General features: G+C 39.0%; 1 protein-coding gene across 1 annotated transcript in view; it reads left to right on the top strand.

Annotated features, from left to right (window-relative positions):
- Positions 1–26514, top strand: part of CNTNAP2 (contactin associated protein 2) — a 2128298-nt gene that overhangs the window by 1394511 nt on the left and 707273 nt on the right. Inside the window, exon 12 of the mRNA XM_040353157.1 lies at positions 22592–22711. Coding sequence (XP_040209091.1) covers positions 22592–22711 — 120 coding nt within the window. The remainder of the gene's footprint in view (positions 1–22591; positions 22712–26514) is intronic.

Here is a 26514-nt window from a genome sequence, read left to right as displayed (position 1 = left end):
TTGGCTGACCTTGGAAAACCTCGGAAAGGCTCGGGAACTGAGTATTTGCATGTCTTTAGTCTTTACGAGTATTACCAAACTGCACCGTTCGGCTCCCGCTCGGCTCTGGCGCCCCCACCTCAGGCCAAACGTGGTATTGCACACCGCTTTGGCCTGAATCCTGCTCGTTTTACGAGACAACACTCGCAAACCGAGTTAGGATTTTTTTAAATACGGTGCTCGTATTGCGAAACGCTCGTTAACCGCGTTACTAGCAATCCGAGGTTCCACTGTACTGAATAGTATTATTTAACATATGTTTATTTGTTCAGTTTTTGGTGGAGAAATCACATATTAGTTTATTATTGGTATTAAGAGAGTTTAGCTCTTACATGTACATCTTATTAAATGGTATTTTATATTTTTAAGGGTATTCAATTTTGGGTGTAGCACATGCACATTATTTTGGAAGCATAGTGGGTACTTGGATATACCAAGTGGTTGTCCTTTAAATTGAGTTTCAGTTTTGGGTGGAGCACATGCTTATTTTGCAAACATCATTGATAGTATTGAGTTTATATAAGGATTGGTAGTCAAGTCATCACATTTGTTTATTTGTATGATACATTTTGGGTGGAGCACATATTTGTGTGTATTAATTGAGTGTGAACATACCCAGTGGATGTTGCATATTTCCTTTTAAAAACAAAGTTTTTACATTTGAGTCTTAACCATAATTAATAAAGAATAAAAATATATTCAAACCACTGTACATCCCTTTTAACTATTACCTAATTTTCTAAATGACAGCTGAAAATATTTAGATTGGTGTGGATTATTGGCATGCCCCTATTTTTGGTCATCATGTACGAAGGATGGAGAGCAACTATCAGCAAGTTCTCATGCAGTGGAAATGTGCTTCTTCACAGATACTGTACAAATGAAAGTCGATGCCTGTTCACCAGCTGCTGTATTCTCCTGGTGCACATTCATCCCATTGTAAATATGGTGCTCAATTTAAGCAACAGAAAAGTGGACAGTTCCAGTCAGTGTATGTGAAGTATTGGCAGTGCATGATAAAAGTGAATAGTTAAGCATGGTTGTTAGAAATATGTGTCCCCAAAAGCCGCAAAATAGGAACAAGTAGCAGGATACAGAAAAACATCCTTTCAAATAGAAAGTGTGTCTTCAGAAAGCTATAGGGACAGGATTTAGCAAAATAAATAATGAAGGTTGTAAACTCCCCTTTGGGCGCAATATTTGAATCCAGCCTGAGAGTGCTTTAGCTAGAATGTCTACAATGAATTATTCCTAACTGAGAATTCTGTAGCTGTATTTTCTACTGACTTATGTAAAAGATTTTGAGCAAAGCATACACATAGGTTTTCTCTTTAGTTTTTTCAAATTGTAAGGTAAAATTGCAATGGTTGTAAAAGCAAATAAGAAATGAAGGAGAACGCCAGTTAATCTTATATATATATATATATTTTTTATCAAACATGTTTTTTATTGAACAATAAGCAAACATTTACAATCTGGTGACAATAATACACACTTCACCTCAAAAATATATACATCAATAACCATCATTATCCAAAGAAAAATAAAATCCGGGTACAGGAACACAAGATCAACATGTATTGGATATCCCAACCATTGAAAATCGAATAAACCTAAACTAGAGTAAATTCGCTGCTTATATTATCAGGAATTCTGATGGTCTATCACATGGGTGCTCAACCTGTGGCTCTCCAGCTGTTGCGGAACTACAATTCCCATGAGGCATTGCAAGCCGCTGACAGGTACAAGCATGTCTCCCAAAGGCTGAGGCATTATGGGAATTGTAGTTTTGCAACAGCTGGAGAGCCACAGGTTGAGCACCCATGGTCTATCAGGACACAGCAGTTCACATGGGCTAAGTCCAGGGGTGCCCACACCCTCTTAAACTTTCCCAGGCAGCCCCTACGGTGGTACACATGTCTTTCAAAAATAAGGGTGTTTCCCATGTGTGTTACCCACATTTGATGTGTGGGAGGATCGGGAGACTTCCAGAGCAGGAGACGTAATTTACAAGCTTGGAAGAGAGCCCAGTTAAACGTCACCCTTGTGTATTTGTCAGATATGAGATCAGATGAGATGCTTGGCAGGCAATATCTAGGTCAAGTGGTACTGTAGATTGGAACACCCCATTAAGGATTTCCAGGACATTCGTCCAATATCAGAAGGAAAATCACTGCTCAAGGTGGGTCTGCTTTAGGGTCATACACATGTGTAGGATTCCAAGGGTGCTGGCAGTGCACTAGGCAAGCATGGGTGTAAAATGAAGGATGGATGGCCGCACTCCAAACCAAACAGGTTGTCTTTATTTAAACGAACAGCAAAACATACCAGATCACAGCAACAGAAACAGGAGGATAACCGACGTTTCGCACTGACTTAGTGCTTATTCATGGCTTGAGCACTAAGCACTAAGTCAGTGCGAAACGTCGGTTATCCTCCTGTTTCTGTTGCTGTGATCTGGTATGTTTTGCTGTTCGTTTAAATAAAGACAACCTGTTTGGTTTGGAGTGCGGCCATCCATCCTTCATTTTACACCCATTCGTCCAATATCGGTGGAGCTTGGGGCACCTCCAGATAAGATGGATAAGGTCACCCCTATCCCGTTTGCATCTACCGCAGATAGGATCTGTGAGTAGACCCATGGCATGGAGTCTAGTAGGAGTGCGGTGTGCTCTCAATATTATATACAGTTGAGACAATTTCTGTGAGGGGATTAAAGAACTGGACACCACAGCCTGCAGTGCATCCCCCTTTGATCACCCGACATTGGTTCCCGAATCCCACTCTCAGTTCTCACGGGCCTTAGTGGGGTAGCCATCTAAGTACTCTCTCAATAACATGCTGTAGCACTGATAAATAAGGACCTTAGCATCTGTTACCAAACAAATCACCTTAAAAATTGGCATTCGTGACAGGGTCCACAAAGTCTCCACCCCCTGCGGCCTAACAGCGTGCTGCAGCTAGATGCAACAGAATTGCATGGATTGGGGGGATTCTATCTCTCCATGAGATATTCAAAAGGAAGCAGGTTCCCATTATGAAAAAAATATGCATCATACGGGTCACACCATATGCCTTCCACTCCACCTGCCACCCTGTTGTAGCTTGGCCAATTCCCCATAGGAGTTATTTCCCCAGATTGGGCTGTTTGATGTAAATACCTTTACCCCCTGTAGTTGATTTGCTTTGTTCCATATTTCGTGAATGAGATTGTAAGTGGGGAAAAATGTGTGTGGTTTAGCAAATAACCCTACTTCTGGGATGGATTCTGCTCTTGTGCAATGTAGCATAATTAATCTAATTTAATATCAAGTAAATATCATTAATAAATTCACTGATGAATTTTCCAGTGAATCATCTATAAATACACCCTCATCAGTTTAGCTCCTAGCGCTCTAACTTTTGTTGCTCAATTAATTGATGCCTCTCACAACTTTGTCTTTTGACTGCTGAACATGTCAAAATGTAAGTTAATTGGTTAATTGCAAATGTGTTGTATCTGAGAACTAAACTATTAAAGTGAACCCAGCTACTGCATAAACCAGCAATAGGCTAATTTATGCAGGGAACAGGAGTGTTACTGACAGGAATGGAAAACAAAAACAAAGTAAAACGCTGAATTTAAAAGAGAAAACATGGGAAATAACACATACATGAATACACATACAACACATACAAAATGTGTTAAGCTAAATGTAGTTTTCTAAGATATTACAGCTCCTTTGAACAGAGCTGGGGCTGCATTGTGGTTGGCAGCACAAGGAGTCCAGTACTGTTTGCCATTTATCCGAGAAACAACATCATTCTGCAGGTATAAGTATAAGTAGTGTGGCAGTGATTTTACTAATAACCAAAATATTAGTTTTAGCTTTAGTATTTATTTTAAATGTGAGTGCATATTTTATATTATAAAAGAGGAATTTATTTAACCTACTTTGCTGCAGCTCACACCACATGTTCTCTAAATTAGAAGATGCAACACTTGAGTATCCTAATTTTCGTCATTATTCTGTAAATTACATACAATAAAATGTATGCATACATTGATCAGATACATCAGCTGGGTTCTTTTGAGTGTAATCAGAAGATGAACATTCATGGAGGTTTGTAATGACCATTAGCAATAGATTATTGCAATAGATTAGTGTTTCAATATAGTGCTATAAAAGACTATTGACTTTGTTAATTCAATGTAATAAAATAAGCTATCAACTCTATTGCTCCAATGTAATAAAAAAAAAAAAAGAAGGATCTCACCATCAAATCAGTGATAATTATCCTGGAGAGCAGGAGACTAGCTGGTTGGCTTATGGTGATGGGAATAGTTCAGTCCTGAATATTAGAAGCCCCCATGCCTTTTACATTGTCAATGAGCCCTGAACCATGTAAATGAGCAGTGGTTTTTTTTTTGTATTACCATGTTTTTATATTGTTTTTATTAATTTGTTGTATCTTATATAATGCACTAAAAATACGTTTGATAAATATAATTGTTATGGTGTGTGCCTGACCACCACCAAACAGTGCATGAGAAGTCAGAATGTGATCTTGGTTCCCTCTGAAGGGTTGAAGAGACCCTGTCACTGGGAGGATGGGGAGGGGGGGGGGCTCCTTCAGGTATGAATAGGAGGCTGAGGTTGTACATCATCATAATGTGACAATAAGAATGTGTGTTTGGGGGAGGGGACTTTTACCTGTCAGAATGACCTGCTGAATGTATGTGACCCTTTAATTGTCTGTACTTCAGGAAACCAGTAATAGGAAACCTGTGTCTGGTGTGACCCCAGATTTACTGACTACGAAAGGATATACAGTTTGAAGTTAGAATAAAAGACAACATTATTTATTAGTGAGCACGTAGCATACATAAAATAATATATATACAGCAATGATCCAAAAAACAAATCATTGAAACATGCGTGCATAAGGCTGAGTTCACACTGATACGACAAGACAGTCATACGACTTTCATCCAACTTTGCGCTGCGACATCAGTCCTACATCGGTCCTACATTCGTCTGACATCCATCCGACTTGAATGAACAGGATATTACTTTGATCCAACTTTATGATAGTCTGACTTGTCCTTTGACCAATCAGTTGGTTCCGACTTTGAAAATGCTGCCTGTACTACTTTGGTCTGACTTTGATCCTACTTCAGCCCATTGAATATCATTGAAGTTGGATCAAAGTAGGATGCTTGTCCCAACCATCCGACTTGTGACATCCGACATTGTGATTACAGCAGCAGTAAAATAAATTTATCCAACACTGGGATTGTGTTGATTGGTCAAGAAACAAGTCAGACTATCACAAAGTCAGATCAAAATAGTATCCTGTTTATTCAAGTTGGATGGATGTAGAACCAATGTAGGACCGATGTAGGACTGATGTTGCAGAGAAAAGTAGGATGAATGTTGTATGACTGTTGTGTATTATCAGTGTGAACCCAGCCTAAGGGAACTAACTAATTGCTAACTATATACAAGCAACAACTGGAGGGAAAACTTAAAGGGAAGCAAGGCAACACAATGAGAAGGCTGGATGGCTGAGAAGAGTCGGGATTAGTATACATGGAGCAGGATCAAGCAGATTCATGATATAAACAAAAATTGGCATATAACCAAATGCTGAGCCTCTGGGTAAATAGTGAGATGGGGCTAATTAGCCACCTTGCAAGCAGACAGCGCCAGTAAATGATTAATTGTTAGACCACACTGGCTGCTGGGAAATTTTCATTGGTAGACACCTCATAGGTGATAAATCCATACAAAACATATATTAATAAAGTTCAACAAAAATCAATAAAGGATATTTAAAAAAAATATTATATGTGGAAATATATGAAAAAATAGTCCAAACAAAAATTCTTAATGTATCTTCATAAAGAAAGTCCAACACTGTGATCCAAAGAAAAGTGCAGAGGCAAATAATATCCTTCAAATAGTGCTCCACCACAAATTGTGCAAATAAAATGTAAACTCACCAGAACTTCAAAGTAAAAAAGCCTTGTAGCAGTATTCGATTTCTCTCAACCAGCAACATACATGGGAATGATACCTCTATGCCACAATGTATATCTTTTGGCAATAATCAAACAACCAGGCTCAGGAGAAACATTTTTCTTTGGATCACGGCGATTGGAGTTTGGACTATTTTTTCCAATTTTTTCACATATACATTTTATTTTATACTTCCTTCATTGATTGTTGTTGAACTTTATTAATATATGTTTTGTATGAACTTATCACCCTTTGAGGTAGCGCCATACCTTTATTCCCATTTTTTTTTACATATCTAGAGTATTTCACTCTTAAAGGGGAAGCTTCACTCATTTCCATTCACATTTTTTGGCACCATCACTTGTCACTTTCTATTCACATTTGTTTAACTCAGTTATCCAATCAATTATTGAAAGAGTGTGTTGAGATTTCCAATGTCTCAGAATTATTGCCCTGGCGGCCACTAAAAAGAAAAGGAAAATCTCCTTCTTAAATTTTGAAGCAGATTCTGGGAACATGGATAGCAATGCTATTTTGGGAGTTTGGGGCACTGTCCCTGAAAAAAACGTTGTATATTTAAAAAATGCTGTCCCAAAATGAACGCAGGTCGGGGCAATGCCACCAAATATGTTGTGTTGCGTTGAGTATACATAATATAGGCATCTAAAAAATAGGTCTGATTTATTTGGAAATATTTTATGTAATATCCAAAGACAACATCTTCATCTTTGTCATCTTGTGATGACTTTGTAATTTAGTTCCTGTATTTTACTCGCAACGGAAGATTTTTGCGTCCACGTACAGGATTAACGCAATTCTTCCTCCGTAAAAGTGACTCCTAGCTCCCTTTCCCATTCCACAAAATAGGAAGGTTTGTCAGGAAAGATCTCAGATAGAAAATAGTTATAGAGGGGAGAAAATGTATGAGTAGGGGGTCAGGTTGTGTACATACAATGTACAATTTAAAGCACACATTTAAACTTCTGTAAAAATAATGTAGTTATTCATGTATATCATGGGATATGGATGAAAATAAAAAATAAATAAAACTGCTCACATTTTATGCCATGGTTTATTTTTCTGTTTCAATGGTTTTTATTCATTTTTCAACCATGGTTTATTTTTCTAGAAGTAAGCTAAAATATTTTGAACCAACTGAGTAAAGTTCCCTACTTCAAAATATTCTTTTAAGCGTCTCCATCATCAGCATGACATAATCTTGAAGATAACAAGCTCAACAGTGCAGCTTCTAACTATGACACATATGCTGCTCTGATGATCTTGCTAACAAAGTAACCCAGACAATGCCTCTGAAAAATTGTTTTAAGTAGCACAAGCTACTATACAATTCAGCAATTGATTTAGATTAAAAATGTATAAATGCCAATTAACGTAGAGCCAAAAATAATACTCTCTGAGCTCTGTATGTGACTGTCTAATAAATCTCCCTATAAAGCAAAACCAGCTGCTTACTTTGTATAATTCTTAATTCAATTATGCTGCTCTGCAGTACATACAACATTTTCCATGAGATTTCTTGGGCCATGAGACTCGGTATCATACTGGGTACAAGGCAATGCAAAGGAGCCAAACATATATTTGTATCACAGTTTACACAGTTCAAAGAACAAGCTGCTCTTGAACTTAAGCGGAAGCTATACTTGTTTCATATTTTTCATTATTCACATTAGTATAGTTAATAAAATACATTTGTACATTTTTCAATCAGGTAAAAATAAAATATTAATATTATATATTAACCTTTTACAGTTGGAAGGTGGCACACTCTAATCAAAAGCATGACATAGCAGAGTACATATGCAACTGAATGACCCCACCACCACCTTAAAGAGGATATGTACTGTATAAGCTGTTCCCTAGGCAAACATGAGGCAAAAGTATTGCCTATCCTCCAGTACTGCCAATTGCAAGGATACAGAGGGTGGGGGTCTTCCAAAATTTAGCAATGATTTGTTTGGCCGCTGTTGTGATCTGCAAGAGGAGCTTAAATTGGTGTTGTGTGAAGGAAGGCGGCTTTGGATTCGGCAGTGCACTGGAAAGGAATTGTCAAAAACCGTCTCTGTGTTTTTATAACTCTTTGAAATTGTTTGGGTGAATGGGTCCCAGGGGTACGTAGTACCCCATACTCATTCATATAGGGGGGCCAAGATCTGGGGGCCGCCTTGTTAAGGGGGGCTTCCATTTTCTGATAAGCCCCCCGCCAGCAGACCACCACAACCCAATAGCTGGGTGTCTGCTATTGCAAACACAAGTTAATTTAAATGTAATTTGACTAATTTTTATTTTCTTTAGAAATTAAATTTTTGCTGCAGCATGTTCTATGCATGCTACAGATGCTCTACTTTACAGGCAGACTAAGGGGACCCCCAGACACTATATTCAAAGGAATTTTTCATTTTTATTGTTGCACTTTAAGCATAATTTTTTTTAACACGTTTTATTAAGGAATGTGTATTACAGTAACAAATTCAACAAAATGCTCAACATGAGCACCATAGCAGTTAAAGTACATTTGAATCGAGATGTATCAGGTTATCAGTGGGTTTCTCAATTACTGAAAATGGTGAGGGTAGATGTACACCAGACATCCCAATTATTTTTATATTTTGTTGGGCACCCTCTGTGTTCATATACAAGTTTTTCGTATGGCAGTATTAGATTTATCAATTTTTACCCACGTACGGACAGATGGAGGACTGGATTGAATCCACTTAAAGGCAAGGGCCTTCCTAGCCAGATACAGTAGAGCTCTGTCATACCTCTGCCACTGTTCCTCATCCAAAATACCCAAGAGGAATACTCTAGGAGTACAGGGAACAAGTAACGATGATGCTGAGGACAGAAGGTCCGTCACCTGCTTCCAGTAAGCACACCCAAATTACATGTGCAAAATCAGCTTTTGTGCGATTACATCTCATACAAATAACTTTAAGCATCGTTAAAATGACTGCTCCTGAAAAAACAATTGTTTAAAAAAGAAAAAAGGTTTGCATTGATACATGTCCCCCAGGGCAGTACCCAGACCCCCCATGCCCCTTTTATGGGCAATTACATATAAGCCTTCAATGGGCACTTTTGATTTTTCCTGTTTGGCTCCGATAGACTTCAATGGGGTTCACTGTTTGAGTTAGAACTGTTCAAGAGTTCTGCTGCGGACCAAACAGGGGGGTACTCAGCCCATCTCTACCAGTGGGTTCCCTGCTTCTAATCTTTTCCCAATTACTGGCTTACCATGTCTTGTTCCACACTGTTCAGAGGTGGTCATCTTTATAGATGAGCAGCACATTTCTTCATGTCAATGATCAAGAAGCAGCAGGAGTGGTACAGAAAGTACAGATCCACAGAATCAAGCAGAAGATGGTAGATCCTTGTACTGCATGCCCTTAAGTACAACTTCCTGTCCAGAAACCTAGAATGGTAAACAGTACAGTAGTGATTAGGGAAGTGCTTCAGATTCATCACTACTATGGGCTTTAGGTGAATTCTGCGTGTTCAAGATTCACAGTCTAGGCAGCGTTATGTACAGATTTCCCTAGGATATTTTTTTTTTAAACCATAATGCACTGCATGGCCTATGACTATGCATAGTTGGCTTAGAAAGGTCAAGAAGGAGACTTTTGCTAGTTCCCTTACTATGAAGAGGGGGGCAGATCAGCAACTGTGTAAATCAACTAGAAGCTGTTGTAGGGAAACCTGACAAACTATATAGGGAGAGATCATGGACAGTTATGAAACTGTATCTCTTTCGGCAATAATTTCCTTTACTATTTTTTTTTTGCTTATGTTATTGGGAGCTTTGATATCCTTCATTCTATTTTTTGGTTGATTTAAGGTCAGTGTTAATTTTTAGCTACAAGACTTCCCTTAAAAATAATAGCTTTTGCTTGGGGTTTGTATCGATTTTGGGATATATTGGTTTTTACTTTATTTTAGGTTAAACTTCTTTTTTTTTTTGGCTGCAAGGCTTCATTGTTTATTTCAGGGGTGGAATTTTGGCACTTATATTTCTACAGCGTTTGTGTTTTTATTTTATTTTATGTTGAAACTGCCTTTTTTACACTTTGGGATGTTTTGGAGATAGAACTTTACCCCTTCCGGTTTTAAATTTAGGAGGGGTGTTGCTGGATTTACCTAAATAATAGTCTCTAGTGCCTTCAAAGCTACACCATATTACCAAAAGTATTGGGACGCCTGCCTTTTCACACACACATGAACTTTATTGGCATCCCAGTTTTAGTCCGCAGGGTTCAATATTGAGCTGGCCCACCCTTTGCAGCTATAACAGCTTCAACTCTTCTAGTAAGGCTGTCCACAAGGTCCACAAGGTTTTGGATGTAAAGGCCTGGCTGGCAGTCTCTGCTCTAATTATTCCCAAGGGTGTTCTATCGGGTTGAGGTCAGGACTCAAGTTCCTCCACCCCAAACTTGCTTATCCATTTCTTTATGGACCTTGTTTGTGCACTGGTGCACAGTCATGTTAGAACAGGAAGGGGCCATCCAAACTGTTCCCAGCATGACACACCATAATTCTTATTCAACCAAATTATTTGGACCAGTGCACAAAGTAAGGTCCATAAAGACATGGATGAGCAAGTTTGGAGTGGAGGAAGTTGACTGGCCTGCACAGAGTCCTGACCTCAACCCGATAGAACATATTTGGGGGGAATTAGAGTGGAGAATGCGAGCCAGGCCTTCATGTCCAACATAAGTGTCTGACCTTACAAATGCGCTTCTAGACACACTCCTAAACCTTGTGGAACTAAGACTGAGATGCCAATTAAGTTCATGTGCGTCTACAGGCAGGCATCTCAGTAATTTTGGTAATATAGTGCATATCAAAAATGGCCTTCCAAAAGCTTTTGGCTACTCAGCAGCACCCACAAGTATTATTTTTCTCTGATACATTTCAGCCAATTCTCCTTTATTAAAAAGATCTAACTGCTGTCTAATTTCACATGTATCATCTGTGGTCTCTAAATTCTTTATGAATGTTTGATAAAAATTGATAAAAATTGAACAGCAGGAAGACCGTATTGTTTTAGGAAGAACAGGGACAACCACAGCAAACTACTGGCCAATTTCAATCCGCTTATTAAAGTAGGTCTATTAATGTTTGATGCTAAAGCTACCGGATAAAGCCTTTTTTCAAGCTGAAATTAATCAGATCAGGATGATGATGCTGTGTGTACGGCAAGCTAGTTGTGAAATATAAAATCTATTCACAGTCAAATATGTGCAAGCAGCATTAGCTGAAACTGTCAAGGCAAATTGTACAGCTTTAAGGCATCTCCCAACCATGTTATTGAAAGGATTTGTGTATTTTCAATGTTTCTCTTGAATTCACACTGAACTCTCTCCCTACTATCTTATTTTTTTTCTTGAATTATTTTTGTATAGGTACATGGGACGAACTCTAAGGCCGCGTTCACACGGTCGGACAAAACCGATGAGAATGGACCGAGGTTCAGTTTCATCGGTCCAAACCGACCGTGTGTATAGCCCATCGGTCTGTTGTCCTTCGGTCCACAATTTTAAAACATGCTTCAAAATCGAACCGATGGTTAGTACAGAAAGCATTGGTTCAAAACCCGCGCATGCTCAGAATCAAGTCGACGCATGCTTGAAAGCATTGAACTTCGTTTTATTCAACACGTCGTGTGTTTGACGTCACCGCGTTCTGACCTGATCGTTTTTTGGAACAATGGTGTGTACGCACTTCAGACCATCAGGCCACTTCAGCGGTGAACCGATGGAAATGGCCCGTCGGACCATTCTTATCGGTTTGGAACGACCGTGTGTACGCGGCCTAATAGTATTTACACTCAAATTGCTGGAAATAATAGAGTGATGGTGTAAAAAAAAAAACAGTTTGAAAAATATTTACTAAATGTGGTAAGTTGTTAAGAAGGACTTAGTAATGTTTAGCTGGTAGTTTGGGTAACAATCAGGTTTTTTTTCACAAATTTTTCTCTATTACTCAGCAATTTTATTGTAAACCTTCAGGCTGGGTTCACACTAGTAATGTGGGTTTCCCCAAGATTGTGACCGGCTTTCTAAGGAGCTGGTTCAAATATCTCTGCAGCGGCTCCGGGAGCCATGTGCATCTTTTGGCCCATTTCAGCCAAAGATTCTGAATCTGACCTGAAACAGTGAATGAGGATGCACCTGCTGTGAGCCACTGCATGCTCATATGTGAACCCAGCCTCAAGATTACAGTATATATCACTCCAAGTTCTTATACTTTCACAAGGTAAACTGTCACGATCAGGTGTCGGGCTTGAAGGCCAGTAGCTATAGCAGAAGAGCAGATATACAGACAGTCACTTCTGGCATATGCCACAGGGTCACCTGAGGTGCGGAGTCTAAGCGCTAACTGGTGTTCACCAGAGCCCCTGATGGTGGAGATGGACTTTGCTGCGTGTTAGCACCAGTTTTGCAGTCCTCAGGATCGCCCCACCAGGAGGTGAGCAAGCCGGGGTACAATAGCAGATAAGCAGATAAGGATGAAACAGCAGCGTGGTCAGTAAACACGCCAAGTGGCTGCAGGTTGGGATCAAGCAGAAGAGTAGTCAAAGAACAGGCGGAGGGTCAAACACAGGTGGTTACAGATTGGGATCAGGCAGTTGAGAAGTCCAGGAATAGGCCGAGGGTCAAACACAGGTGGTTGCAGGTACAAATGGCAGCAGAGCAGACAAATCGCAAGGCACTGGCTGGGAAGGCACAATAACCTGGCAAAGAGGAAGTGCTGAGACAAGGCTTATATAGGAAGTTCATAGGAGGAGCAAAGGGTTCAAGGTTCAAGGCAATCAAGACACAAGGCAGGGATGTCCAACGGATCAGATAGGTTTGTCCAGCAGATCAGACAGGGAGCTGTCCAGCATCCCAGATAGCTCAATGGGAAGTGTCAATACCAGACACAGAAGAGGTCCCAGGTTCAAGCCCAGGTCCTGACATAAACACATCTATAGTTCCCTTTTAATTTTGTTGGCTTCATTTTCCCTAATTTGTACAATTTTTGAATTTTAGTCTTGAAATATATTACAAGTCTCAGTACCAGTATTCAATTGATTTTACTATAATTGTTGATGTTATCTACTTCCAACATTATACCGTGGCAAATTTTATCTTTGAGGCTGTTATGGTTATACATCCTGTGGTGCATCTTTTTCTAGTCGTAAACAGTATATACAGTATATATACACTGTGTGTATATACATATATATATATATATATATATATATATATATATATATATACTGTATATATATATATATATATATATATATATATATATATATATATATATATATAGATATATATATATATATATAGAGATATATATATATATCGCTTGTGACAGAGGGAGAACTGGGATCTGTGTGTGTAAACACACAAATCCCAGTTCTGTCAGGGGAGAGGAGAGAGATCGTAGGAACAACGATCTCTCTCCTCCTCTAGTCAGCCACATTCCCCCCACAGTTACAACACAGATAGGAAACACAACCTCTTGATCGCCCCTAGTGTTAACCCCTTCCCTGCCAATGACATTTATACAGTAACCAGTGGCTATTTATAGCACTGATCGCTGTATAAATGTCAGTGGTCCCAAAAAAGTGTCAAAAGTGTCCAATTTGTCTGTCACAATGTCTTAGTCCCGCTAAAAAATCGCATATCGCCGCCATTACTAGTAAAAAATATATATATGGAAAAACAGAGAGAGCAACCGCGCTAATATATTAAACAATAGACAAACCAATGCTACTGAAATGATGCTCATATGTGATTGAGTAAAGCGGCACCTTACTACATACATAAAACAGTGATAACGTAAAAGAAAAAAACAAGATGCGCTACACTTAAGTGAAGTGAAAAATTATTGTCCAAAAACAAATAAAACTAATGAATATCCATAAATAGTAAAATTGTGCATATGGAAAAATAAAATGTCCAAAGTCTATATATATGTATATAATAATAAAAATACCAAAAATCTATCCCCTATTTTGTAGATGCTATAACTTTTGTGCAAACCAATCAATATACGCTTATTGCGGGTTTTTTTGCCAAAAATCTGTAGAAGAATATATATTGGCCTAAACTGATGATTAAATTTGTTTTTTACATTTTTGGGGGGGATATTTATTATAGCAAAACGTACAAAATATTGTGGGTTTTTTTTTTCAAAATTGGCTCTCTTCTTTTGTTTATAATGCAAAAAAATAAAAACGCAGAGGTGATTAAATACCACCAAAAGAAATCTCTATTTGTGGGGAAAAAGGACATCAATTTTGTTTGGGTACAGCATTGCACAACCGTGCAATTGTCAGTTAAAGCGATGCAGTGCCGTATTGCAAAAAATGGACTGGTCATTAAGGGGGGAAGTCTTCCAGGGCTGAAGTAGTTAATGGTATGTTGCCTTTTTGCAGTATGGGTATGCATTCTTCAAGTCTATGGGACATTAATGTGCAGGTGTGGGCAGCTAGCCATTACATTTTTACCAGCCAGCTGTGGACAGTGTAGAAGGTCTCAGTTGTCGGATGAGGCAGGTAAAGACCTTCAGACAGGTGGCACAGTTTCATGTATTTTAGGGTCTAGGAAGGGTGGCTGAGTTCCTTTACATATCTTTACACTTTAAAGAGTGAAACACATACATTTTTATTGGTTGAACTGGATGGACTTGTTTTCAACCAGACTAACTATGTAACTTTGTAACATTTGAGGTTGGTTCATATAACAAGGCAATTTAATTATTCCCAGTTGCAAAAGTTTAACAAACTTATTAAAACCAAATATATATGATATACAGCAGGTATTATGGGAATACATCTTCTGATTTAGAATTTAACTTCTATCTAGAGACGCCAAGGAAAAAATGCTGACAGCTTTCTCCAATATGTATCTCTTAGCATATTTTTCCAGATAACATATATAGAAATTGTACTTTTACTATTCATTTTTTTGGCAACTTCTGCTCCTATAGAAGTCCAAAACTGCAGCTCAGAGTAGAAATGTAAGGACAAAGCTCACTTCTTAGGTCTTAATATGAACATCCAGAGTGCTCAGAAAAATAATTCAGTTTCAGTATTACACTCTGCTGTTCGCTGTGCACATTAAAAAATGTTCTGCAACCTCTTGCCCCTTTCTTTCAGAAGACAAATTAAAGTATACTTTTAGCTGTGGTATTGAAATGTTACAGCTTCTTAGAACGTTGAGAGAACCAGTCAAAGCAACCTCCAAGGTACCTGACTACTATGAAGCTCATTTCATAGCTCATCCATTATCTGAATGATATGTGAAAATGATTTCCCTGTTCCAATAATCTGCCAGAACACAACAGGCACTTCTGCGCAATGTAATTATAGAGGATTACAAAAAAATTTTACTAAGAGGTTGTTTTTCTCCTGCTTGTGGTAAGTTATTTTTACAGTTGGAACAACAAAGCAAGCAGCTAGTAGAATGACAGATAGATAGATAGCTAGATGAATACTTAGTGCAATTAGCGTGAGTTTTTGCTAGGAATAGTATTACAGTATGTTTGTCTCTGTAGTCAGAAGTATTGTACTAGAGTAGACTCAAAACCATAGTGAGTTTAGACTCTAAGTTTATTAAGATGAATGACTTACTTTAACTAATTTAAGTCATGCTCCCATAATAGTCTGCATGGTTGGGCTGTTGCCAATGGAAGATGTCCCCTGTACTCCTGTTCTAGCGGCAACTCTTTCATTGCTGGTGACATTTTTAATAAGGACAATTAGAGAGAGTAAATCTTCCTAATGGGGACAGAGACAGCAACACAAACGTGGCAGGGATTCTAAACCCTCCCTACTCTACCTTAATTTGAAAAATAAAACATTATTTCTTTTTTTTTTTTGCCTTATACTTTAAATCCAGCACTGCAAGAGAAATAGGGGTAAAAAAAAAAGTAAGCAGATGACTGAGCTATATGCAAGGTTAGTGTTTGTACAGTGTTGGATAAGCAAACAAAGCAAATATTTTGGGAACCAACATATATATGTCTGAAGAGATAACTAAAGTGTTCTCAAAGATTTTGAGGATTAGTGTCAGGTCACCTGTGGCCAGATGACAAGTGCACCCCGTTGGAGTCAGCGGTGCACCACAAGGTAGTGAACCCAATAGCAGACTGCTGCGGATGGACCACAGAGGGGATATGGAGGGGAGGTTCGCTGGGGCACAAACAGGTATCCTATAGGAAGCTTGAGCCCAAGATTCCCCAGAGTCTAAGATCTGGCTGGTATTTTATCAGAGCCTCTAGTGGTGAGGATGGCCTTCGCTGCAACTGGATCCAGGTCTCGGCCCCCGGAGTCCCCTAGGTCACGCTCCGTAGGGAGAGAGGGGAAGCAGCCACTCAGGACACAGGAGATAGTGAAGGGTAAGCCGAAGTCGGGGCAATAAGCAGACGAGGATAACCAAGGGACAGGCCAAGGGTCAGGGTCACAGGTAAACCGGAGTAGTCAGAGACAAGCCAAAATCGGTACACAGAGATAACGTTGCACATGGCAAGCAGGAACACAATACTAACAGACAACGTTGATCAGCAATGTGCAGACCTGCAGTGCACCGGTTAATATAGAGTTCCTGGAATGGCCTGGGGTGGAGCCATACAGGGAGGAGAGATGATAAAGGCAGCCAAGTGAGAGGACCTGGCCTCTAAGATGAACACATGGAGAGCAAGGTAAGCTGCCAGACATTACTGCATATCCATGACAATTATAAAGCACAGGGGAAGACTGGCTTGTAAAAAGTCATGGAGGTGTGTGAAGTGTGAAGAGTTGACTTAACTGGAGAAGAGGAAAGCGTGAAGTGGTGAATGAAAAGGTTAAGTAAACTCTTGCATCCCTGCAAGTTAATGTGCTAATATGCATTGCATAGTAGTACATTATGAAAGAGGAAACCCTCCAGCAGCACACTGTCACCACTGCCATGGCTTCCATCTTCACTTGGTCTTTCTTCCGGCATTGCGGGCTCTGCCCATTTGAATGGTCAAGCAGCAATGACATCACTGCTCCACAAGCCCGCAGGAGTCATGGCTGTGACACAGAAGGGACGACATGAGCATGCTGTCCCTTCAAAGCGCATGGGTCAGTGACTTCACCTTCTGCAGAAACAGTGAATATCTCCTAAACGGTGCACATTTAGGGAATATTCCTTGTACCTGCAGGTAAGCTTTATTACAACCACTTTAAGTGTGAAACAATGGTTGCTCTTGTTAGTCAGTAGTTGGAAATTAGAAATAAAATGTATGGAAGGGCCAGGTTGGAGTGATCTTTGTAGATTAGACATATACGTTTCAACCATAGTCTTTATTTAATGGAAGACAGTGGCTTAATTGACACAAAGCTATAGAATTTAGGGGAAGAGAAGGTGGGTGGAAAGGTTCAATAGATGAGTTACAGACAGATTGGAGCAGTGTAATGTTGTACAATTGAAAACCACACAAAATGAAATTTCCAACAAAATAACCCCACTATATTATAAGGACATGCTCTAGTAATTTTATTATGTTAGGAACAAGGAAGAGGTGATCCAAGGGAATTTTAGGTTAGACACAACATGAATGTGGAGATGTTTGATGGAGAGAGAAAGACATACTAATTGGATGACATTTAGTTTGCTAAAGAACCATATATTATAAATAAGTGCCATGTTTGATTTTTTTCATTAAATACCGTTTCACCTTTTACATCCTTTGTCAAATCCCAGTGTTTCTGATCTTATCCATCCTTTTTTCAGTCACTTCCTGTACATTTGTACATTTGCTTCAGTATGGGCTGAACATAATTGCTCAGGAATGGTTTGCTTATAGTGACAATGGAAGACAATGGCTTTGCAATGTGTGTTGGCTGTTGACGTCTTTATCATGGGCACATATGACAAAGTGATAATGCAGCACAACTAAGAACGTTTTTAATCCACATCAAAAAGTGTCTGATGAAAGACCTTCGTTGCATGATGACTAGATTATTTTAGTGAAAGATGCTTATCTAAAAAGTTTGAAAACAACTTTTTAAATGACATGAACATCTTACAGTGTAGACACTATACAATTATAGTTGGGTTTGAATCTAGTTTACCCTATACTAACATAAGCTGGAATTAAAAGGGTGTTAATTCAGATTTTAGGCAGGGAAGCAGACAGAGAAAACATGCAAAAATTTTGATATTCCTAAGGTATTTTCAAAGGAAAAAACCTGAAGAATCTATTAACAGTTGAGCGTGGGTACAAAAATCCATTATTCCAAATCAAACAGAGCAATTGGTAATTGTCTCGCTGGAGTTGAAACAGTATTCTTTAAGTGGGCCATGTCAGACTTACTTGCGTATCCAGTTTCTCTAATAGCATTTTAGGCAACTCAAATGTTATGTTCACATCTCATTTTGTGCCAGGATTCTCAAAATGAATATTACTTTCATTGTCTTCTTTTATGACCCTCTAAAGTATTTTGTTTGACCCTTGGGCTAGGCTTCTGTACACCTATCATTTCTGTGAATCCCCATGTTTGCTTGTGCTAAAGTATCAGTCTGCTAGTTTAAATTAATACCATATTGTCTGTATGCTTTAAACTCCAATATCTTCCTGCAGGGCATACATGATAATTGAAATCCTTTAAAAGTTCATTAGTTAGCAGCAGGAGTTGGTACAATGGATTTTGAGAAATTCTGGTATATACTATGGATGAAAGATGTCTGTATTGAATTCTGGTACTTCTCCAAAAATGCTTGCAACAAAAGTGCAACATTTTAAGTAAAAACATGCCTGTATTGTAGTTATTGTTAAGTGTAAGTGATTAATGAGACTGTACATTAGAGATAAGAACCAACGCTGATTGACTTGAAACATGTTTTTTCTTGTAGTTTTAAATCATTTTAGCTCTGTAAAAATCTACATTGCGATTTTATTTCTATGTGGTTTTAAAGCTTTTATAAAAAGTATACGTTTTTGTTTAGGTTTGGTCTATCTGACTGCACTGTATATTTTAGTGAGAATATGAAAGACATGAATCCTCAAGATGTGCGCTCTAAAGTCAACTGTGTGGAAACAGGCAGTGGGATATTGTCAGAACTTAGCTAAACGTATGCAATGGCTCCCTTTCTCAACCATCTGATGATCTGTTTTCCCAGTTATTACATGTGGGTGGGGCAATAAAAAATGACCAATTATGAGTCTTGGCATTGAAAATGTTGGATGAATCAGGTATGCAGAAGAGATTCCTTGCTCGTTCTCATTTTATCTTGGTTTATTGTTAGGTTCCTTCATGTTGTCCTGAAATAAAATAAACAACCTAATGTAAAGCATGTCTGGCTGTAGACCTGCACAGACATTAGTGGCTGATCTCTAGACCTCTTTGGGTGCATACAGCTGATTTTAGAGGTGTCACCCTTAACATTAGACATCATGCTAAGGAAAATAAAGTCTAAGAGAGTGCCACCGGAGACCATTCAGCACTTTTTTAATTAAACATCTCCTATACAGCATCCCAGGCTGATCCGAAGAGGGCTCTTCACCTACTTCTTCTCCAAAGGGAATGGGCCAGTATACCCTTCTGCTGTATGAATGATTATCCATATTGGAAACCCAAGGCAGCCTAACACCTTAGTTAAAGATAATCAGTGGTATGTAATCCTTCTGGACTCATATGCCCAAAAGAAATTAATGTGCAGGGAAGGAAAGCTTTGAGAATGTAGAACAGGAGGGTCTGCAACAAGGGTGGACTGACAACTCATGGGGCCCCCGGGCAATAGAAGACTAAGGGGCCCCTGGGCTTACAGATGGCCACCACGTCAGGAGGCAGTGCAGAGGCGGAGCAGCTAAAATCTCGGGATTTTCACATCAGAAGCATGTTGGTTTCAGACATATCAGGGACAGATGTAAAAAAAACATAGATTTTTACATACTGTCCCTGGTTTTACTGAGCCTGGCAACCCTGATGGGGCCCCCTAGTGACATGAGGCCCTCACGCCGCAACAGATACACTACACCGCCGTAACTTACGGCGCAAATTTGTTGTGGATTCAAACTAAACAAAAGTAAGTTACAGCGGCGTAGCGTATCTTAGATTCCCAGGGCATTGTGGTTTTTATAAAGTGAAAGCAGATTAGAGCCACTTGCTTTGCAGCTTCCTTTGTCTGAATAAAATCTTAGGGGCAGATCCACAGAGCGAATACGCCGGCGTATCTACTGATACGCCGGCGTACTTTCAAATTACCCGCGTCGTATCTTTGGTTTGAATCCTCAAACCAAGATACGACGGCATCTGGGTAAGATCCGACAGGTATACGTCCTCGTACGCCTTTCGGATCTAAGATGCAATACTTCGGTGTCCGCTGGGTGGCGTTCACGTCATTTTCCGCGTCGGTAGCGTGGTCGGTGCATTTTTTTACGGCGTCTCTAGTCGGCTTTTTACGGCGTATAGTTAAAGCTGGTATTTTGCGGCGTATAGTTAGACTTGCCATGTTAAGTATGGTCGTCGTTCCCGCGTCAAAATTTGAATTATTTTTTTGCGTAAGTCGCCCGTGAATCGGAATGGACGTATATTCACGTCTAAGTTGAAAAAAATGACGTTGTTGCGACGTTATTTAGAGCAATGCACGGCGGGAAATTTAGAAACGGAGCATGCGCAGTTCATTCGGCGCGGGGACGCGCTTCATTTAAATGAAACACGCCCCCTAATCGCCGATTTGAATTACGCCGCCAGAGATACACTGCGCCATCGTAACTTATGGCGCAAAATCTTTAAGGATTCGAAATTACGCCAGGTAAGGTACGGCGGCGTAGCGTATCTCTGATACGCTGCACCGATCTATTTCTATGTGGATCTGGCCCTTAGTCTTTATGAAAAGGGGTTAGTCACTGATCTTATGACCCCCTTCAAGTTCTGCAAACAATGAGCTTCTTTCAGTTTGGTTGAAAAGTAATCACCCTTAACACAGTATTTAACAATGGAGACTAGAACTACCTGCTAGCTGAATATAAAGCCTCATACACACGATCGGACTTCCATCAGACCTTTCCATGGATTTTGGTCCGAAGGGGCGTTGACCATGAACTTGTTCTGCATACACACGGCAGAACTTTTTCTGCCAACATTCACCAAATCACGTGGTTTTTCAGCTCTTTACTGCCACCCTTTGGTCAACTTCTGCTATTGTTGTCTGATCTTTAGCATTGGTTCTGATCATGCGTGTTTGTACTTTGGACTTTAATCCAATGAACTTGTGTACACACGATCGGATTATCCTTCATAGGACATTTGTTCCAGGAAAGTTTGAGAGCATTCACATCGAACATTTGTCAGTTGAAAAACCGAAAAAAATGTTGTCAGAAAGTCAGATTGTGTGTATGGGCCTAAAGACTGCCTAATGATGATGTGTTGTTTTACATGACAAAAATAGAAAATCTATTTTTTCTAATTATTTTTTTAAACCCATTCCAATTTAGACAAAGACAGAAAATATTGACAAAAGTACCATATATTTCCTTTAGATCCATAAGTTATATAGGATGTCTGCAGGTTATTCAACTCAATGCTCCTACCCAAAAGTAAAACTGGTTTTGATTGATGATAACCATTAATGATAATGATGTGTAATAGTATGTATATTTGAGCAACACATTCAAAACTGTGTTTTTAGTAAGATAAAATGAAAAATATTTCAGAAGCTTCATTGCACCATTACCTTGTAAACTTCCAAGCACATCTAAAATTCTTTATTATTTATTGAACTGTCTATCTAAATGTTAAGCCGCGTACACGCGATCAGTTTTCTCATCTGGAAAACTGTCATGGTTTCTATTGGACGAGAAAACCAGCCATGTGTTGGCTCTCCAACAGTTTTCCCGACAAGAAAACTGGCGAGAGTCAATTTAGAACATGTTTTAATTATTCTCTTCACGAATCAGCGTTTTTTTCCTCTGAAACACTGCAGTGGAGCCTACACATGGCCGGTTTTCTAGACCAAGAGAAAACATGTCAGGAACACCGGCCATGTGTACACAGGGAAAAGGGACCAGGCCAGTCCTCGGTTTACCCGTCGGGTTTCTCGGCGGTGTTTTCACCGCCGAGAAACCCGATCACGTGTCTACGCGGCATAAGTGTCAGTTTGAGTTGCTGATTTTACTGGAAATAGAGAAGATTATGAATTGTCAGAAACCGTGTTTATTCTTTTCTCAAGACCCAAAGTAAGCTCGATGGATTCATTTTTAGTATACTAATTGGATACAGTATTTTACAGTATCACAGTACTGATTTAAACTCATCTTTTTTTCCTACCACCTGAACAGGGTAATTAAGGAAACATGTTGTTGCAAAAGCTGCTGTAGGTTTCATTTAGTGGAGCTGCAAAAAAATATATAGTACTGCTGCTACAGTAGCCAAAATAATAAACAAAGTAGACAAAATTACAGATTTTCTGTGTGCATTATTTCTATGTGTAGTTCAAGATTTTGGCGATTAAAATAAAATATTTGGACCTTATATAAAAATAATAACGTGAACACAACTTTCCTTTTAGCACTGTATGAGCTGTCATGTGAAGTTTACAGACACTTGGGAAACATTTCAGGCTGGTATTGGATTGACCCAGATGGAAGTGGTCCACAAGGGCAGATGAAAGTTTACTGCAATATGACAGGTAAGAGACCACATCAACTAAATTTCTAATTTTTTTTTGTCTTTATATAGAATACAGGATGTGTCCACTAATAAGGGTTTATGCAGTCTCCTACTGCTTTGCAAAACATAAAAATTATGCACATAAAAAGGCAGGTAACTAGCATATATAGTCAGTAGTCTTGTGTTCCGCAGTCATTTTCATAAATGTGAGATCGAGTAGTGTTTTACAGAAAGAGCATTCAGCAATGGTTGGAATAACCATTTTTCTTTTTAACGATAGCCAAATGGTCTTTGTTTAACTTTGGATAATATAGAATGATTATAACTTTTGTATATTGCTATCTGGGTCCCCACTGAGACGATATATCCTCTTTGTCCAGGTGACAATTGACACAGTATAGAAAGTCTTGGAAAATCCAATATTTTATGTTTAGAAGGTTAGTGGAAATCTTCCAATAAGGAAACCTGTTTTTTGGTCGACAACTATGTAAGAGAAGATTTCTCCTCACATTATAGGTCTTCTATCACTATTCAGACTTCATACTGGAATCTGGAATACAATGAAGGCTTGTACTTTTGTTCCACCTGCTAGAGAAAGGGAAGTGATGGGCACATTACAGCCCAACTCTGAAATGCAGGTTATGCCACGCAGAATCTATAAAAAAAGGGGAGCTCTCTTTTTATTTTTTAAGATATTAATAGTTTGGCTACACACACAAAATAACAAAAGAACAAATAAACAGCCATTCATCTGTTGAATGAATGGTCCTATGAGAGGCATTCATCTTAAAACACAACTCTAGGTAGGTTTATTTAAAAAAAAATGTAGTTATGCATTGAAAAAATATATATATTTTTCCATGTACTTTTCGTACCTGAATTTTTATATTTTTTATATCAAGCTTCTGTAATTTCACACACAGCAGAAGTCAGACTAGAAGGGAATGGGCAAATGGTAGCAGTAAGCCAAATTCTCATGCAGTATTAATGTGCTGACAATAAGCAAGCTGAATGGAGAAGAGAGCAGAAATATTTTTTGGCCAGGTTGTGCTTCTACTGTAATGAAAGCTTAGAATCTAGCTATACTATCCTGCTGGGATGCATTGATTACAAGACTGGATGTGCAGAATGATACATTCCTTGGCACCTAAAGCTGCTTTCATAAATACTTTTCAACTCTGTATTCAGCTGTTTGCCATAGAGTATGTAAATCCAGATCTTCATATTCCTGATATTTGCCTGCTGTACCATGTACTTGTATGGAAAAGTACCCCATTCTCTTTGTATTGATCCACAATAAGCAGGAGAAAAAAACATGGTCAGCTCTCTAGCTATGCTTGGAGCTCTCCTCAAAGGGGTTGTAAAGGTTTGTGTTTTTTCACCTTAATGCATAAAGTCTGTTGTTTCTTTTGCAGTCTTTGGATAGAAGTAACAGGTGTGTAAAATGTGGTGTTTGGTGCAATTTAAACTTAGAGGACTGCCAATGACAGAAATGTAAGAACTATTAAAAAAAAGGGGGGGGCAGCATCGCAATCCAAAAAACTCCAGTTGACAATTTAAAAAAAAAGCCTAATTTGATGAAGCTAAATTATAGTACATCCAGGCCGAGATAAAAAAATGTTTTACATAAAGTCTGTTGTCTCTTTTGCAGGCTTTGTATATAAGTAACAGGTGCGTAAAAATTGGGCCTTGGGTGTTGGTAGTGTCTTAACACCATAACCCTTCACAGTTATCCTTGGCAAACACAGGATTGGATTCTGCTATTAAAAATGTCACACAGGTGTTAAAAATGTGGGCCTTGGGTATTGGCGGTCCCTGCACCCTGTAACTCCTCACTTACTCTTGGAAGGCGCAGGGATGACACTGTATTCAAATAATTCAGCTGACTTCTCCGTGCATAAATATGGTGATATGGCAGGAGTAGCAGTGGACAAGGAGGCAGATTAGGCTGCTCTGGCAGCTGTGGTGGACTGCAAACTAGTGTCAGCTTGGGTGATGGAGGATGTGGAGGATGAGGATGGTTTAGTAAGCCAGTCCACCATCTCCTCTCTGTGTTGTGGCTGGATAGCATGGGCAGTATCACTAAGCAAAGACAAACGTGTGCTGCCTGAGGAAAGACCATGTCCACTTTTGCCCATGGACACAGATGCTGCTGGTGCCTTCATAGTGGCGTGGAAATGTCTGCCTCTCCTTGTTGGCCTTCCAACATGATGGGGGGCTTATTAAATGTGTAATTGGATGCACGTTATTCAATAAAATGTGGTGTTTGGTGCAATTTAAATTGAGGAATGCCAATGACAGAAATATAAAAACTATAAAAAGGTGGGGGGGGGGGGGGGGACAACAGCACCGCAATCCAAAAAACTTCAGTTGACAGTTAAAAAAAAGGGCCAGGCACGGGACAAAAAAAAGGGGGTATACAGCACTGTATACAGCACTAAATGTTATGTAGTGCAGTCTTAAACACTACACTGACACTATACTCACACTATACTGACACACTATACTCACAGTACTATACTAACACTACACTAACTGTCTACACTCAGATTAACAATAACACACTAACTCTCTAGTAGCAAACTTAGCCCTGCTCTATCTATCTCCACTCCAACAACACACTGCAAAATGTTCCTGTGGGAAGGGACCTTTTTTTTTATATGAGATAGGACTATAAGCACTGAGTCATGATTTAGCAAAGTCATCATGACTTTGTTCCAACATGGCTCTGACAGTGCTCTGTGCCCTGATTGGGCAAAGCCTTTCACTTGATCAGTGGTCAGGTGCATTGCTTCATCCAATTGGGGCCCTAGAATGCATTGTGCAGTGCATTGCGGGGTGCTCAGCAGGTGAATATCCCACTGAGCACCCTGCAAATTTGGGATGTTTGCTGAATGAGCGAACAGGCAATGTTCGAGCTGAACTTTTGCTTCGGCATGAACTGTTCACCAAACTCTATTTACTAGGTGATCGCTTATAATCACTTTAAGAGAATGGAGTGATCATGTGCTATATGCATGTGTATTTTCTGGAACTACCTATATACCTGGAAGTATTAGTTCAATATTATCTTCCACTGCCACATGTGTATTTGTTAAATTTGTAGTTTGCTTGGCAGAGAAAATCAATAATTTTTATAGAACGATCTTTCATATAAAAGGTTATTCATTTTTAAATTAATTTGTTTTGCTTATAGGTAAGCTGGTGATATTGCTAGTATGCTGCACAGTTGTCCTTTACCTAACGTGGTCATACAGAGTTTTTAATATGATCACCCATTCAGTCTTATATTTTTTTAAATTGATTTGATTTATTGCAACACAAAAGGCAAAGTTTTCCTTATTGTAAATGTTAAATATGATGAGTTTAAAAGTAAGAAAAAAAAACATTTAAAATTATCATATCATATTTTCAACCATTGGAGAAGAACTTGGTGTTTTTGTTTATCATAAGCCCTTCATAGAAAAAATTACAATTGTAGCACTGATATTAATTATAGCATAATCCTTGTGGGTCTCAGAAGTGAGAGAAATAGGGAGCATGGAATAGTAGCCTTAAAGAATTTTTTTTAAACAAAGCTAAAATATAAGTACTCCAGCAGTTAAACATTTTTGCTGCAATAATATCCTGCATTTTGGCATTGACCCCTGCAGAAACTTGGCTGCAACAGCAGATTAAGCTCTTCTTCCAGGCTGACTGGCATAATTCCACCCAATTCTTATGTGCCCAGGCTTTTGTAAACATACCCCTATGACCATCCTAACCTGGGCTCACAGCAGTACTGCACTAAACGGTACTTATATGCAATAGGTAAGACCATCA

Source organism: Rana temporaria, chromosome 5 (assembly GCF_905171775.1).
Source record: "Rana temporaria chromosome 5, aRanTem1.1, whole genome shotgun sequence".
Taxonomy (NCBI): domain Eukaryota; kingdom Metazoa; phylum Chordata; class Amphibia; order Anura; family Ranidae; genus Rana; species Rana temporaria.
The sequence above is the reverse complement of the archived record's forward strand: the minus strand, read 5'-3'. Positions and strand labels throughout refer to the sequence as shown.